Raw genomic sequence first — 13,236 nt, forward strand, 5'->3', positions numbered from 1 at the left:
CTTATTTATTTTATTTTTAGCTGTAAAATAGGGGTAGTAGTAATAGCTCAACTCCAATGGGTTCTTGTAAGGATTAAATGTATTCTTTGAAATTCTCAGAACAGTTTCTGGCACATAGTCAGTGCTTAATAAATAATAGTTGCTATTATTATTCCCACAGTATGCACAGGATGAAGTACAGCAGTGATACAAATTTTATTATTTGAAAAGCTCAGACAAGTTGCTGAAAGGACAACAGTACAGTGAAGGATAGGAAGATGTAGAATTGAAGGGAAATGCACCTTAAAAATAAAAAAAAAAAAATAGCAGTTTGAATGAACATGTGTGAATATGAAGATTTAGAAAGGGGATGTTTGAGTTTCAGTGGATATTAATGGGGGTTAAGAAGCAATTACCTAATCCAAATGTTATCAGAGTGGTGGATAATGTGAGATTGAAGTCAAAGTTTAAAAATGTCAAGGACAGTACCTTGGAGTTAGCTAATACTGTCCATAGCTTTAGGTTAATCATAATTTATATCCATAATCTCATGTCAGTGGGGCAAAGAAACTCAACAAAATTTAATAAAAGGACAGAACTTAACTACAAACTTTCTAGGCCATTCTGGTCCTTAAATAACACATGCCCTGAAATGAAATTTATACTTGGAGCTCAACCCTGTAGAAATAGTAAAATAAGTATAATAAGAAATTTAAGGGGGGAAATTCTGCTTTGTTTTAGGGAGGATGTAAGGGCAGTTTAGAAAGATACACAAAATGTGTCAAGATCACATAAGATAAATGTGGGACCAAATAAAACAAACTTGCAGTAGAGGTATTAATGCATATTATAACAATACAATCTTTATATATTTGCTCCAGGTGTACAACAATTGGAGTAAAAAGTGAAGTAATAACAAATGCTGTATACACATCTCCAATTAGAGTATAGAGAATGCTAATAACCTATCTAGAAATCTAATTTACACTTGTAAGGGAATTCCTGACTATATGGTTAAGAAAAGAACCAAGGCAAGGGAATTTTAAAATAAAGAATGGAAAGAAATTATGGCTTTGTTGTATGAATTATTTAAAATTCATTAATGTTTTAAGTGGGGGAAATGCTCTACAGAGTAAAAATAAACAAATAAAAATAAAACAGAGAAGGCTAGGGAGCCAGGAGGTGGCACACCTGGTCGAGCACATACATCACTATGCTCAAAGACCTGTGTTCCAGCACCTGCTCCCCTGCTGAAGGGGAGAGGTCCCTTCATGAGTAGTGAAGTAGGTCTGTAAGTCTCTCTCTCTCTCTCTTTGCCTCTCTGTCACCTCCTTTCCTCTTAATTTCTCTGTCCTGTCTAATAAGGAAGGAAGGAAAAGAGGAAGGAAGGGAGGAAGAGAGGGAGGGAAGAAATGGCTTCCAGAAATCCAGGAGCAGTGGATTCATCCAGCCATTATGGGGCCCCAGCAATAACTCTGGTGGCAATTTAAAAAAAAAAGTAGAAAGCTTTTCTTTTTCTAAAATTTATCTGCAAAATAAGAGGAAAAGGATGTAAGTAACAGCAAGATACTAAATCTTACACAAACATCTATTTCCCCTAGGTTTATAAGAAGTATGAAAAGTATGTGTGTTAACACAGCCTTATGATTTTAAATTGTTATGACAGTACATTCTTTTCACCAGTTTGAAATATGAAACAAGATAGAACAGTAAACAGTTAAACACTGAATAAAGTTTCAACTAAAGCAAATGCTAAAATGTACTATGCTTACTTTAATAGCTGGAATTAACATGTAAGGTTTTTGAAATGGCATGAGAAAAACACTGCTGGACATAACTTTGATGGATAAAACATAAAAACTCTTTATATTACTTAAATACAATTACTGTCCTGAAATGTCAATGTGATTGACATACTCAAAATTTTCCTTCCTTCCTTTTATCTTCAAATAGAAAATAAGCAGATATACCTTAAAACATGTCAGACTTAATGAAGAATGACTGTTGCAGAAATGTTTCACCTTTTTTTCCCCTTTTTTAAAGGTACTGCTGAAAAAGGAAGTTTAACACTTAACTAAGGAAGTTTCCTCCACCCCTGTCTGTGAGATCAGTGGTTTGATAGTGGTTTCTATTACTCCAGGTCAACTATAATCCAAAAATAGCTCACACGAGATATTTTGAGTAAAGGGAGGGAGGAACAGAGAGTGAGAAAGAGAATACCCACATAACCTTCATTACATTCTTATTACTAGTAATTATTTTTAATCTTTCACTGAGCCTAATTTACAAATTGAACTTTTCAGATATGTGTGCCTGGGGTGGAAGGGGAGAGCAAATAGGTTTTCGTACGATTATAGTATCAGGGGTCCACTGAAAGTTTGCCAAGGTATCCTCCACAGATAGGGTGGGAACTGTTGTAAGAATAGGTAAGATTTGAGATCGTTTTCGTAGCTGTATTTGACGTGATGTCAAAGAAAACTTTGGTTATCTACAACTTATTTGAGACCCAGGGAGTGACAAGGACATGCTGAGACATATCTTTTTAAACATGTAAAAGTCCCAGATGATTCATTTGCATTTCTCTACTCACGCTTTTGCAGAAGGGCAATTGACGTGAGTACATTTCTCCTGGAAATACAACCTGTTTTGTAACAAGCCCTGAGTTCAGTCTTCAATGGAGCAGGACCGGAGCCATCCGGAATTGTCAGCTGATTGGCTGAGCAGAAGAGTTCCCGGGCGTGGGCTGCTCTGCTCTTAACTCTGCTACAGGAAGCCAAGCTCATTTGCCCAGCGGCTCCTCCCAGGCTCAAAGTAGCGGAGGCCGTCGTTGGCATCCTGGTTTTTCGAGTCGATACCGAGCCTCTCACTTTCTCTCGCTCTCTATTTTATTATTCCCCCCCCCCAAATTCTACGTTTGGTGGACATTCTGCAAGAAAACCAGAGGTAGGAACTATAAAAGGGACATTTCTCAGGAAGGGCTGGGCTCTCCGCTTTCCTGAGCTTGTCCCGCTGGAAGATGGACTGAAAGGGCGGCGGGATGTCTCACAGCAAGCCCTGGGGGATCAAGTGGGCTGAGACCCGAGACACTTACGTTGCTCCTGGAGTACCCTAGTGCATGTTTTGAGGAACTAACATTGGACCATGGCTCTTGGTGTTTGTAAAGACCTCTTACAGGTGGACTTGGGAAGCATCCTCTGCCAGCAGGAGAACCCAAAGGGAGAGTCCCGGAGGCTCTCCAATTTCCCGGGCTTGGGAAGAGAGCCCGGCACAGACCTGCGGCTGCCGGCACCGCGCGGGGCGGGCGCAGAGTTCTACCGCTCGCCTGCCAGCGCCCAGGGGCTCAGGAATAGAGCTCAATCTCATTTCTTCACCCACTGTGTTTTGTCCTCAGGTCACGATGGATCCAGAAGGAGGCAGCAATGACAAAACACAAGAACAGAACTTAATGAAAACGAACCCCAAAAGGTAACCAAATCGTTTCACTTTCATATTTTTCCATAACTTGAAATATTTTCTTTGGGGGGGGGGGCTCGTTTCCTAGTCTCCTCTGTAATAAGTGAGACATTGTTGATGATGGTAATGATTTTTTTTTCTTATTTATTTATTTTCCCTTTCGTTGCCCTTGTTGTTTATCGTTGTTGTTGTTATTGCTGTCATCGTTGTTGGATAGGACAGAGAGAAATGGAGAGAGGAGGGGAAGACAGAGAGGGGGAGAGAAAGATAGACACCTGCGGACCTGCTTCACCGCCTGTGAAGCGACTCCCCTGCAGGTGGGGAGCCGGGGGCTCGAACCGGGATCCTTTGTGCTTTGCGCCACGTGCGCTTAACCAGCTGAGCTATGCCCGACTCCCGATGGTAATGATTTTAATCTGACGCAAGTGATGGTTCTGTTGAAGTTCACTGGCTGAAATGAGTATCGTTCCCACACCTTTGTATCTGCCTCTGACCATCTAACCGCAGACAGCCCAATACTCAACATCCTTTTCTGTGTTTTCTAATCTGCTTTATAAAAAAGTTGAGTGCTCCCATGCCTGAATTCAGTGCTACCTTGTACTCTCAGTGATATTTCTTGCTTCTGGTAAAATAGTTACAAGATATTATGTGTTTGTAGTTTTATAGATGAGACAGAAAGCACATATACATGCTTTTTTTTTTTTAATGGAGAGGCAGAGAGAGAGAGAGAGAGAGAGAGGAAATGAGAGAGAGAGAGAGAATGAATTGAAGAAACCACAGCACCATAGTGCCCTTCAGTGTGGTGAGGTTACAGACTCAAGTCTGGCTTGCGCACATGGCAAAGCAGTACACTTTCCAAGTGAACTATTTCGCCTGTCCTAGATGCTTTTTTTTTTTTTTTTTAATGTTTACTATTTGATCATTGCAGAAAGAATTCTGAAAAGTCTTCAGTACCAAAAAATCTAGCATAATGTAAAATTGTCCTGATTTTTTTTTTTGGGGGGGGAATATAACCAGCACACAGACAAAAGAGTATGTTTTGTTCACTGTGCAGTACCTGTAGAGGAAGATTTTAAATTCACTTGGTAAATTCATTGTTCGTAATAAAATAACAGCTGTAATAAGATTTTAAGAAACTAGTACCTGTATTAATGTAATTACAAGCCACTTTTCAGTACAAAAGAAAAATACAAAGATGAATACAAAACACGTTTTTTAATGTTGAATTTGAACTGAATTATCCAATATGAAATTATGTGTGTGTGTGTGTTTTAGTTCATTTTGTGTTGAATGAAAAGTTTAAAAGCTATGAGCATGCTTGGTTTTGAAATTTCCTTACTCACCAAAAGGAATTCTCACCCCATAAAGAAATGGCTAATTTCCACTGCCTCAGAGGCCAGGAAAAGTACAATGTAGTGTGAGCCTGGAATATACTTTGGTCCCCTAAAAAATAAGTGGAATTTAACAGGGGTTGTCAAAAAGGATACAAGAACTCCCTTGCAGGCTCTTACATTGACAGTATTCAACACTGAAAATAATGACAGCACTTGATTAAAAAATAGTTAATATGGCACCATTCATCTATTCTTAATAAAATTCAGAGAGAAGGGAAAAAAGCCGAGGGTCCTTCTGGAAATGGACTGAGAATAAAGGAATTTCCTTACAGGAAAACATCAGCTTTCATTTTAGAATGTATATTATGGTTGTTCAGGTAAAGAATGTCAGTGAACCTAAACTATTCAGGAAAAAAAAGAAACAAAACAAAACTACTAGCTATTCTTATAACTAAGAATTTCCCTAAATTCTTCCTAGTCAGAAAAAGGAAAGTATTTTTTCCAGTGGAGTGACTTTAAAAGCAACCTAACCAAATGACACCTTGTATCACTCATACTAGAATAGATTTTGCTAGTGGTGTGATACCATGGAGGCAGTATTTCCAAAAGGGTTTAGTCTGAATCTGGTCAAGCTTCTATACTGATGATGGCCAATAGAAATAGAATGTGAGACAATTATATGTTTTAGTATTCCTAGTAGAAACATTAAAAATATAAAAATCTAGTGAGATTAATTTTAAAAGTATATTCTTAAGGAATAAGTTTATTCAAAATATCATTTTTACATGTAGTCAGGATTACAGTGAAATATCTTCTTATTTTTATACTGCCTTCAATTCTGCTTTGTATTTTATACTTACTGCATATCTTAATTTGGAATTAGTTTGGAAATAGTTATTCAATATGTGGCACATTCTATAATATATCTGTTTTTGTTCCTTAAAAAAATGAGGGTGTGGCGTGGTATCAGTAGAGCTTCTTATTTAAAAAGGAGGCTAAAAGAATAAGAACTCCAAGTGTTAATAATGTCTGTATTTTGTCTTGACTGCATTAGAGTGGGTTTTTGTTGTTGTTGTTTGTTTTTTAAAGAACAGTTAGAATTTTTCATTTTTAATCCCTGGGACTGGGTGGTGGTGGACCTGGTTGAGTCACATGTTACAGTGTGCATGGAAATAGGTTTGAGCCCCTGCTCCCCACTTGGCAGGGGGAAAACTTTGTGAGTGGTGAAGCAGTGCTGCAGGTCTCTCTGTTTCTCTCCCTCTCTACCTCCTCCTTCTCTTTCAATTTCTGGCTATCTCTATCCAATAAATAAATAAAGGTAATAACAGTGAAAAAATCCAGATTAGATACTAATATCAAAAATAACAAAATTTGTTTCCTTGGATGGGATAATAATAAAACATATGAAGTCTCATTTTATTTACAACTTATTTTCAAATGTCTCAGCAAAGTATTAACAATAACAAAATCAGATAAAGAAAATATGGTGGAACCTCTCCAGAGCCCTACCCCACTAAGGAAAAACAGAAATAAGTTGGGGGTATGAAACAACCTTTCAACGCTCATGACCAGTGGAGAAGCAATTATAGACCTTCCACCTTCTGTTCCCCATAAAGATCTTTGGTCCATACTCCCAGAAGGATAAGTAAAGGGGAGACTTCCAGTGAATGTGAGGGATGTGAAGCTTTGGTGGTGGGAATTGTACTCCTCTCATACTATAGTCTTGTCAATTGTTATTAAATCACTAATAAAAATAAATATGGTGAAAATGTTAATTGTTATATCTACGTGACATTATATAGTTAGTCATTATGACTTTAAGTTTTTCTGCTTATTGAAAATGTTTTAGAAAGACTTGTGTTTTCATGAAGGAGGGGAAAAGAAATCAGTATACTACTCAACTCTGGCATATGGTAGTTCTGGGCACTGAGCCTGAGACCTCTGCGCCGCATGCATGCAAGTCTGGTGTGTTAACACTGTGATAGCTCTCTGTCTCTGAAAATTCTCATCTAGACAAAAAGAAAATAAAATTCTGTAGAGTGGAAGGTAGATATTTCGTGTGTGTGTGTGTGTGTGTGTGTGTGTGTGTGTGTGTGTGTGTATTTAATTTGGTGCCTGAATGAGCTTAAGGTACTTTGATGTGTTTTTATAGTACAGTTAGAACTAGTGAAGTAAGAAGTATGGATGATATTAGAGGAAAATGGTAAAGGAATTTGTTTGAACAGGCACTATTTTATTTTTAAAAATTTTTTTAAATTTATTTTTTCATTTTAATTTATTTATAAAAAGGAAACACTGACAAAACCATAGGATAAGAGGGGTACAACTCCACACAATTCCCACCACTAGAACTTCCTATTCTTTAACCCTCTGGGAGTATGGACCCAAGACCATTGTGGGATGCAGAAGGTGGAAGGTCTGGCTTCTGTAATTGCTTCCCCGCTGAACATGGGTGTTGACAGGTTGATCCATACTCCCAGCCTGTCTCTCTCTTTCCCTAGTGGGGCAGGGTTCTGGGGAATCAGAGCTCCAGAACAAATTGGTGTGATTGTCTATCCAGGGAAGTCTGGTTGGCATCATGCTAGCTACCATCTGGAACCTGGTGGCTGAAAAGAGAGTTAACATATAAAGCCAAACAACTTGTGGACTAATCATGAAAGGTTGGAATAGTGCACATGAAGACTTGGGAAAGGGGGTGTCTCTGTTTTGTAGAGAGCTAGTAGGCATATTTTAGTTATAGTCCAAAGGGCCTGTGGCTATATTAGCTTTTTTTTTGTCCCTGAGTCTGAAATCTGAAATACGGGTGGATCCAAGTTATTGTCTGGGGAGATGATTTCATGGCTGGAAAAATGACCAGAAAGCTGGATCAGGGAAGAGAGTAGCTCCCAAATATGGGAAGGTGTATAAATATTGTTGACTGTAAACCCCATTGATTTGATGTGATCGAAGAGACACTATTTTCATTGGTTCGTATGACCAACAGTCTTGTTATTAATTAGTCTTTATTAAATCATGCTCATTATCATTCATTTTAGTCTTTTTTGTAGGAAGCTGTACATTCTAATTTGGAATTGTGAAGATAGATATAATTTTGCTAGTAGGTATAAAGTTTGAATTATAGTATCATTTGGAAATTCTGTGTTTGTAGATTCATTAGAGTAGTTTGATGGGTTATATGTCTTTTGAAGGCACTTTTTTTTGCAAGTTGATGGAGAACAGTGAGTAATCTAATAAAATGTCAGTGAAGTACATTTTCATGCATACAGAATCTCAGAAGTCTCAAGTTGCACCAAATATTTTGGTGTTTAGAGCCTACACTTTTCAGTTTAAATCTTTGCTTTGTTCTACCTGTGTGAGAATGTTGGATATGTTAGTTAACTCTTATCATTTAGTTTTTTCATCTTTAAAAAGACAAAAATATTCCTGCCTTGCAGATACTAAGATAAAGATGCCCTCCAGTTCTATTCAGTCTGTAGCATAAAAAGGAGTACTGTGTCATGGGTTAAAGGGACATGGTGGGTAGAGAAAAGCTTGCTAGTGTTAGCTGTGAACTGCTAACATATTTTAGAAAAAAGTGAAAGTGTATTACAGAGACAGCAGCTTTACAGAACAATATTTCCTGAATAATTTTTAAAAGGAAATGTACAAGGAAAAAAGATAAGATATATAGAAAGTATAAATCTCCAAATTAACAGCAGTTTTAGAAAATGGAAAAAAAAATTGGATCTTAAGTTCAGTGATATATGACTGCTTTTCTGCTCTCTCTTCCTAATTTTAGGGATCCTGAAACTATGTCTTTACTGAGAATAGAGTGAAATGAGATCTGAAGAGTTGTGTTTGTGTACTTTGTAGTTTGTGTTTGTGTACTTTGGTACTTTGGGTGCTTCTCTGTCTGTATTACATTATTCTGAAGTCAGGTACAGGCAAAACTCTAGATTTTTTTCTTTAGATTTCTTTTGAACTTTAACCTCATTTAGCATAAAGAATAAAAATATAAAATGAACTTACTTTCAGAACTTGAATGTCTGTGTTAAAAATGCAGTTCTTCTCTGAAATAGACTTGCGTTGGTACGTATTAAAATAAAAGGGAACTGGGCGGTAGCGCAGCGGGTTAAGCACACATGTTGCAAAGCACAAGGACTGGTGTAAGGATCCCGGTTCGAGCCCCCAGCTCCCCACCGGCAAGGGTGTTACTTCACAGGCGGTGAAACAGGTCTGCAGGGGTCTGTTTTTCTCTCCCCCTCTCTGTCTTCCCCTTCTTTCTCCATTTCTCTCTGTCCTTTCCTGCAACGATGACATCAATAACTACAACAATAAAACAACAAGGGCAACAAAAGAGAATAAATAAATAAATAAAAATTGGAAAAAAAAGAAAAGAAAGGTGCAAATGCTCATTGTGTTTGGTTCTCACGTGCTAGGATGTAGCTGTATAGAGTGGAAAACAGGTCATAGGTTCAATTGAATGTAAACTCAAAATAAAAAAGTTGACTTTGTGCCTAAAGATAGGCTTGTAGTTTGTAAAACACCTTTTATGGCCGTAGCTTTTCTAGATTAAAGTTTTCTCCTTAATAACTCCTCTTGGGTTCCAGACATCCTTTTAGAATTTGATTTGCCCAGTGAGTAATGTGATTGTTTTTCTGTTTAGGCTATTTTGTACTGAGCATCTAATTGCAATTGCTCTCTATTAGTAAAGGAAATGACCAAGGATAACATCTAGATAGCAGATAGAATTTCTATTGCTAGAATTACTCAGATAAGGGATTAGCTTTAGAAAACATAAATAAAAACAGAAAAGTCCCCCTCTCCCTGCCAGAGTTATCCCTGGAGCTCAGTACCTGCAAGATTCCACTGCTCCTTATGGCCATTTTTTTTTCTTTCTTCTTCTAGATAGGTAGATAGATAGATAGAGAGAGTGAGAGCGAGAGAGAGCGAGAGAGAGCGAGAGAGAGCGAGAGAGAGCGAGAGAGAGAGAGAGAGAGAGAGAGGTGGGGGAGAGGGAGGGAGAGGGGGAGAGGAAGAGGAAGAGAGAAAGGAGAAGTGTCTTGTCATGGCAGCACTACTAGTGAAACTTCCCCCTTGCAAGTACTCCCACATGGTGGTCTGGGGCTCAAACCTAGGTTTTCAAGTATAGTTGCATATGCACTCAACCAGTTGAGCCAAGTGCAAGCCCCCAAAGCTCTGTTTTTGTAGTATTTTTTCTGGCTACAAAATCTGTGTATCTATGTATAAATTTATAATAAGAAATACCAAAGCACAAAGAAGATATTTTGATTAATATCTCAATTAGTAGTAGTCTAGTAATAGTCACATATATAGATTTCTAAGATATATGTAAATGTATTTATATTTTAATTTCATAAATGATATCATACTTTAACCTGTTTATTTATTGAATAATATATTTTAAACATTTATTTTTCCTATTTGTTATTATATATAAGATCTATATTTGGTGATTGAAAATTATATATTTAAAATTTTGTGTAATTAAATTACTGTTTTTCAGTAAAAAAGATGAGAAGAAAGAAAAAAGACCAAATGTCAGTGTATTTGCAATGGTGAGTTAAAATTTATTTACTATTCAGAATGTTTTGGAAATTTGACTTCTCTTTGTCTAGAAAGAATGATAATGGAGAGGTAAAATTAATTTTATTAGGTTATTTTCTTTATTTTAGAGGAATGATCATCTTAACAACCATGTAATTTGCACCTCAACAGCCCCCTTTCTTGGCCTACATTTTAGTTTCTCCTAATAGTTATGCTACTAGTGACTTGTTATCTGTGCAAGGTCTTCTCAAATGATGATTTTAGTTATTTGTAAAGAGGAAAACAAAACCGTAGACTGTGGCTTAAACAGGGCACAGGGATCTCTATTACTAATGACTCTGAGGTTTGAAGTCAAAGTCCCAGGTATCCATATAATAAAAAGTTAGTAATGGATTATGTATTATTATGACTTGTTATTAATCTTCTGTGCGAAGTAACTGGAAATTTAGAATTTTAAAAACAATATAATTTTTAAGTTCATTTTCAGGTTGAACAGAGATTATTTTCCTTCATTTTCTTTAGTCACATTTGAAATGAAAGAATTTATAGATGTGACTGGTTGATGGTCTTTCTCTACTTGGATTCTTCTTCTCCTTCTTTTGTTGTTGTTTCTGTGAAGCCTTACTGCTCTGGGCCTACTTTTTTCAGATAGAAGGGAAGAGACCTAACCTGCAGTGGGAAAGCTCTGCAAATGATGAAAGAGTACTTCAGGAGTCTCTCTTCCCCTTTCCCTTCCTCCCCCTTCCCTCTTGACTTCTCTTGGTCTCTATCCAATAAATAAGTAAATAAATAAGAATAAGTAAGCAAACAAAAACAAACAAACAAAGCAAGACAAAAAGAAAGGAAAGTCAGAGATAGAGAAACAACACAACATCAAAACTCCCCCAGTGCTTGGAGGCTGAAGGTTGAACCTGGGTCTCAAGCACGCCGAAGGTCACAAGCTATCTCACCAGTCATAATTTTATTCTGGTAGTTCAGTTTAAATCAACTGTGGGCTTGGAGCTTGGTGGATTACTGATCCAGATATGTCTTTCAGTGCAAGCTTTCTAGTTCAGTCAAATGTCAATACATATCAGACATTAAAAAAAAATCAGAAGAGAAAACACAAGTAGAACCTGAACTGGAATTGGCTTATTGCACCAAAGTAAAAGACTCTGGGGTGGGTGGGGAGAATACAGGTCCAAAAAGGATGACAAAGACCTAGTGGGTGTTGTATTGTTATATGGAAAACTGGGATTTACTGTCAAATATAAAACATTAATTCCCGGGGGTCAGGCGGTGGCACAGTGGGTTAAGTGCACTTGGTGCAAAGTGCAAGGACCTGCGTAAGGATCCTGGTTCGAGCCCCAGCTCCCCACCTGCAGGGGAATCCCTTCACAGGCAGTGAAGCAGGTCTGCAGGTGTCTATCTTTCTCCCCCCCCTCTGTCTTCCCCTCCTCTCTCCATTTCTCTCTGTCCTATCCAACAATGAACAACATCAACAATGGTAATAATAATAACCACAACGAGGCTACAACAACAAGGGCTACAAAAGGGGGAAAAATGGCCTCCATGAGCGGTAGATTCATGGCGCGGGCACCGAGCCCAGCAATAACCCTGGAGAAAAAACAAAACAAAACACACATTAACTCCCCAATAAAGAAATTAAAAAAAATTTTAATCCATGGATTCCTCCTCTCTTGTTAGTTTGTATTTTGAGGCCATAGAAGTAAAGCAGCTACTGAGCTATCAGTGCTCTAACCAGACTTCCTAAAAAAAAAAAAAAAATCTGTGTGAGGGAAGAAAATTAATCTTATAAACTAGATATTGGTACATTGAATGTAAAAATATTTATAGATAAGAAAAAGCAGTGTCTGACTATTAGACTGAAGATTCTGTTTCTCTCATATAATCATCTTCCTGTACTATAATTATTCTGGCTGTGTTTTACTTTTGTGCTTTAGTTCTGCTTTTTCAGGAATTCTGGGGAGATTCAACCATCTACTTCCATCATTCTTCGAGAAACTACTTGTATGACCAACTGGCAGTTTTGTTTGTTTTAGATATAAGTCTTATGTTCTTATATTGAAAAAGTTCACATGTCAAAGTGGAGTTTATTTCCAAGATTCATTTCAGTTCAGTCATTTTGAGGCCAAAATATTTCTGTATTTTCTCAGTTTTCTATTTAATTTTTTAAAACTCCTTTTCTTTGTTATTGTTTTATTAGAGAAATAATGATTTACAATACAGTTGCTGTCACATGGATACAGCTACTTATCTTTCTGTGATAGGTATTTGTGTATCACTCCCTCCACCAACTTAGGTCCTACTCCATCATTGTGCATTGGGTTTGCCCTCTCAGCCCCCTCACTTCCTCCTCCCTATGTCCTTGGGCCATATCTGTCCAAGTTTCAGCTTATGTTTTACCTTTCTTATCTTAAGTTCCACCTATAAATGAGATCAGCATTAATTTTTATTTATTTTTGTTATTATTTATTTTCCTCCAGGGTTATCACTGGGGCTTGGTGCCTGCACTAAGAATCTGCTGCTCCTAGAGGCTCTTTTTTCCCCTTTTTGTTGCCCTTCTTTATTGCCATCATTGTTGTTAATATTATTGCTGTTTTTGCTATTGTTGTTGGGTAGGACAGAGAGAAATTGAGAGAGGAGAGGAAGACAGAGGGGGAAAGAAAGATAGACACCTGCAGACCTGCTTCACAGCTTGTGAAGCGACCCCCCCTGCATGTGGAGAGCCTGGGGCTCAACTGAGATCCTTGATCTAGTCCTTGCGCTTTGTGCCATGTGTGCTTAACCCACTGTGCCATCGCCCAGTCCTCTAAATTTTATTTTATGGAAATACTTAGTATATGGAGATAATGTCAAATACAGTTCAAGCCACAAAAAAATAATGACTGGAATTTGAATATGAGCTAGTAATGATAGCACA

General features: G+C 37.5%; 1 protein-coding gene across 2 annotated transcripts in view; it reads left to right on the forward strand.

The window, feature by feature from the left end:
- The first annotated feature begins 2,747 nt into the window (after window positions 1-2,747).
- Window positions 2,748-13,236, forward strand: part of ABCB1 (ATP binding cassette subfamily B member 1) — a 124,168-nt gene continuing 113,679 nt past the window's right edge. Inside the window, exons 1-3 of one of the 2 annotated variants that reach the window (XM_060196297.1) lie at window positions 2,748-2,922; window positions 3,371-3,444; window positions 10,273-10,324. In XM_060196297.1, the coding sequence (XP_060052280.1) occupies window positions 3,377-3,444; window positions 10,273-10,324 (120 nt within the window). In that variant the 5' untranslated portion in view covers window positions 2,748-2,922; window positions 3,371-3,376. The remainder of the gene's footprint in view (window positions 2,923-3,370; window positions 3,445-10,272; window positions 10,325-13,236) is intronic. The other variant, XM_016192053.2, reaches the window with a different exon arrangement.

The sequence above is a fragment of the Erinaceus europaeus genome, chromosome 8 (assembly GCF_950295315.1).
Source record: "Erinaceus europaeus chromosome 8, mEriEur2.1, whole genome shotgun sequence".
In the NCBI taxonomy this organism is placed as follows: domain Eukaryota; kingdom Metazoa; phylum Chordata; class Mammalia; order Eulipotyphla; family Erinaceidae; genus Erinaceus; species Erinaceus europaeus.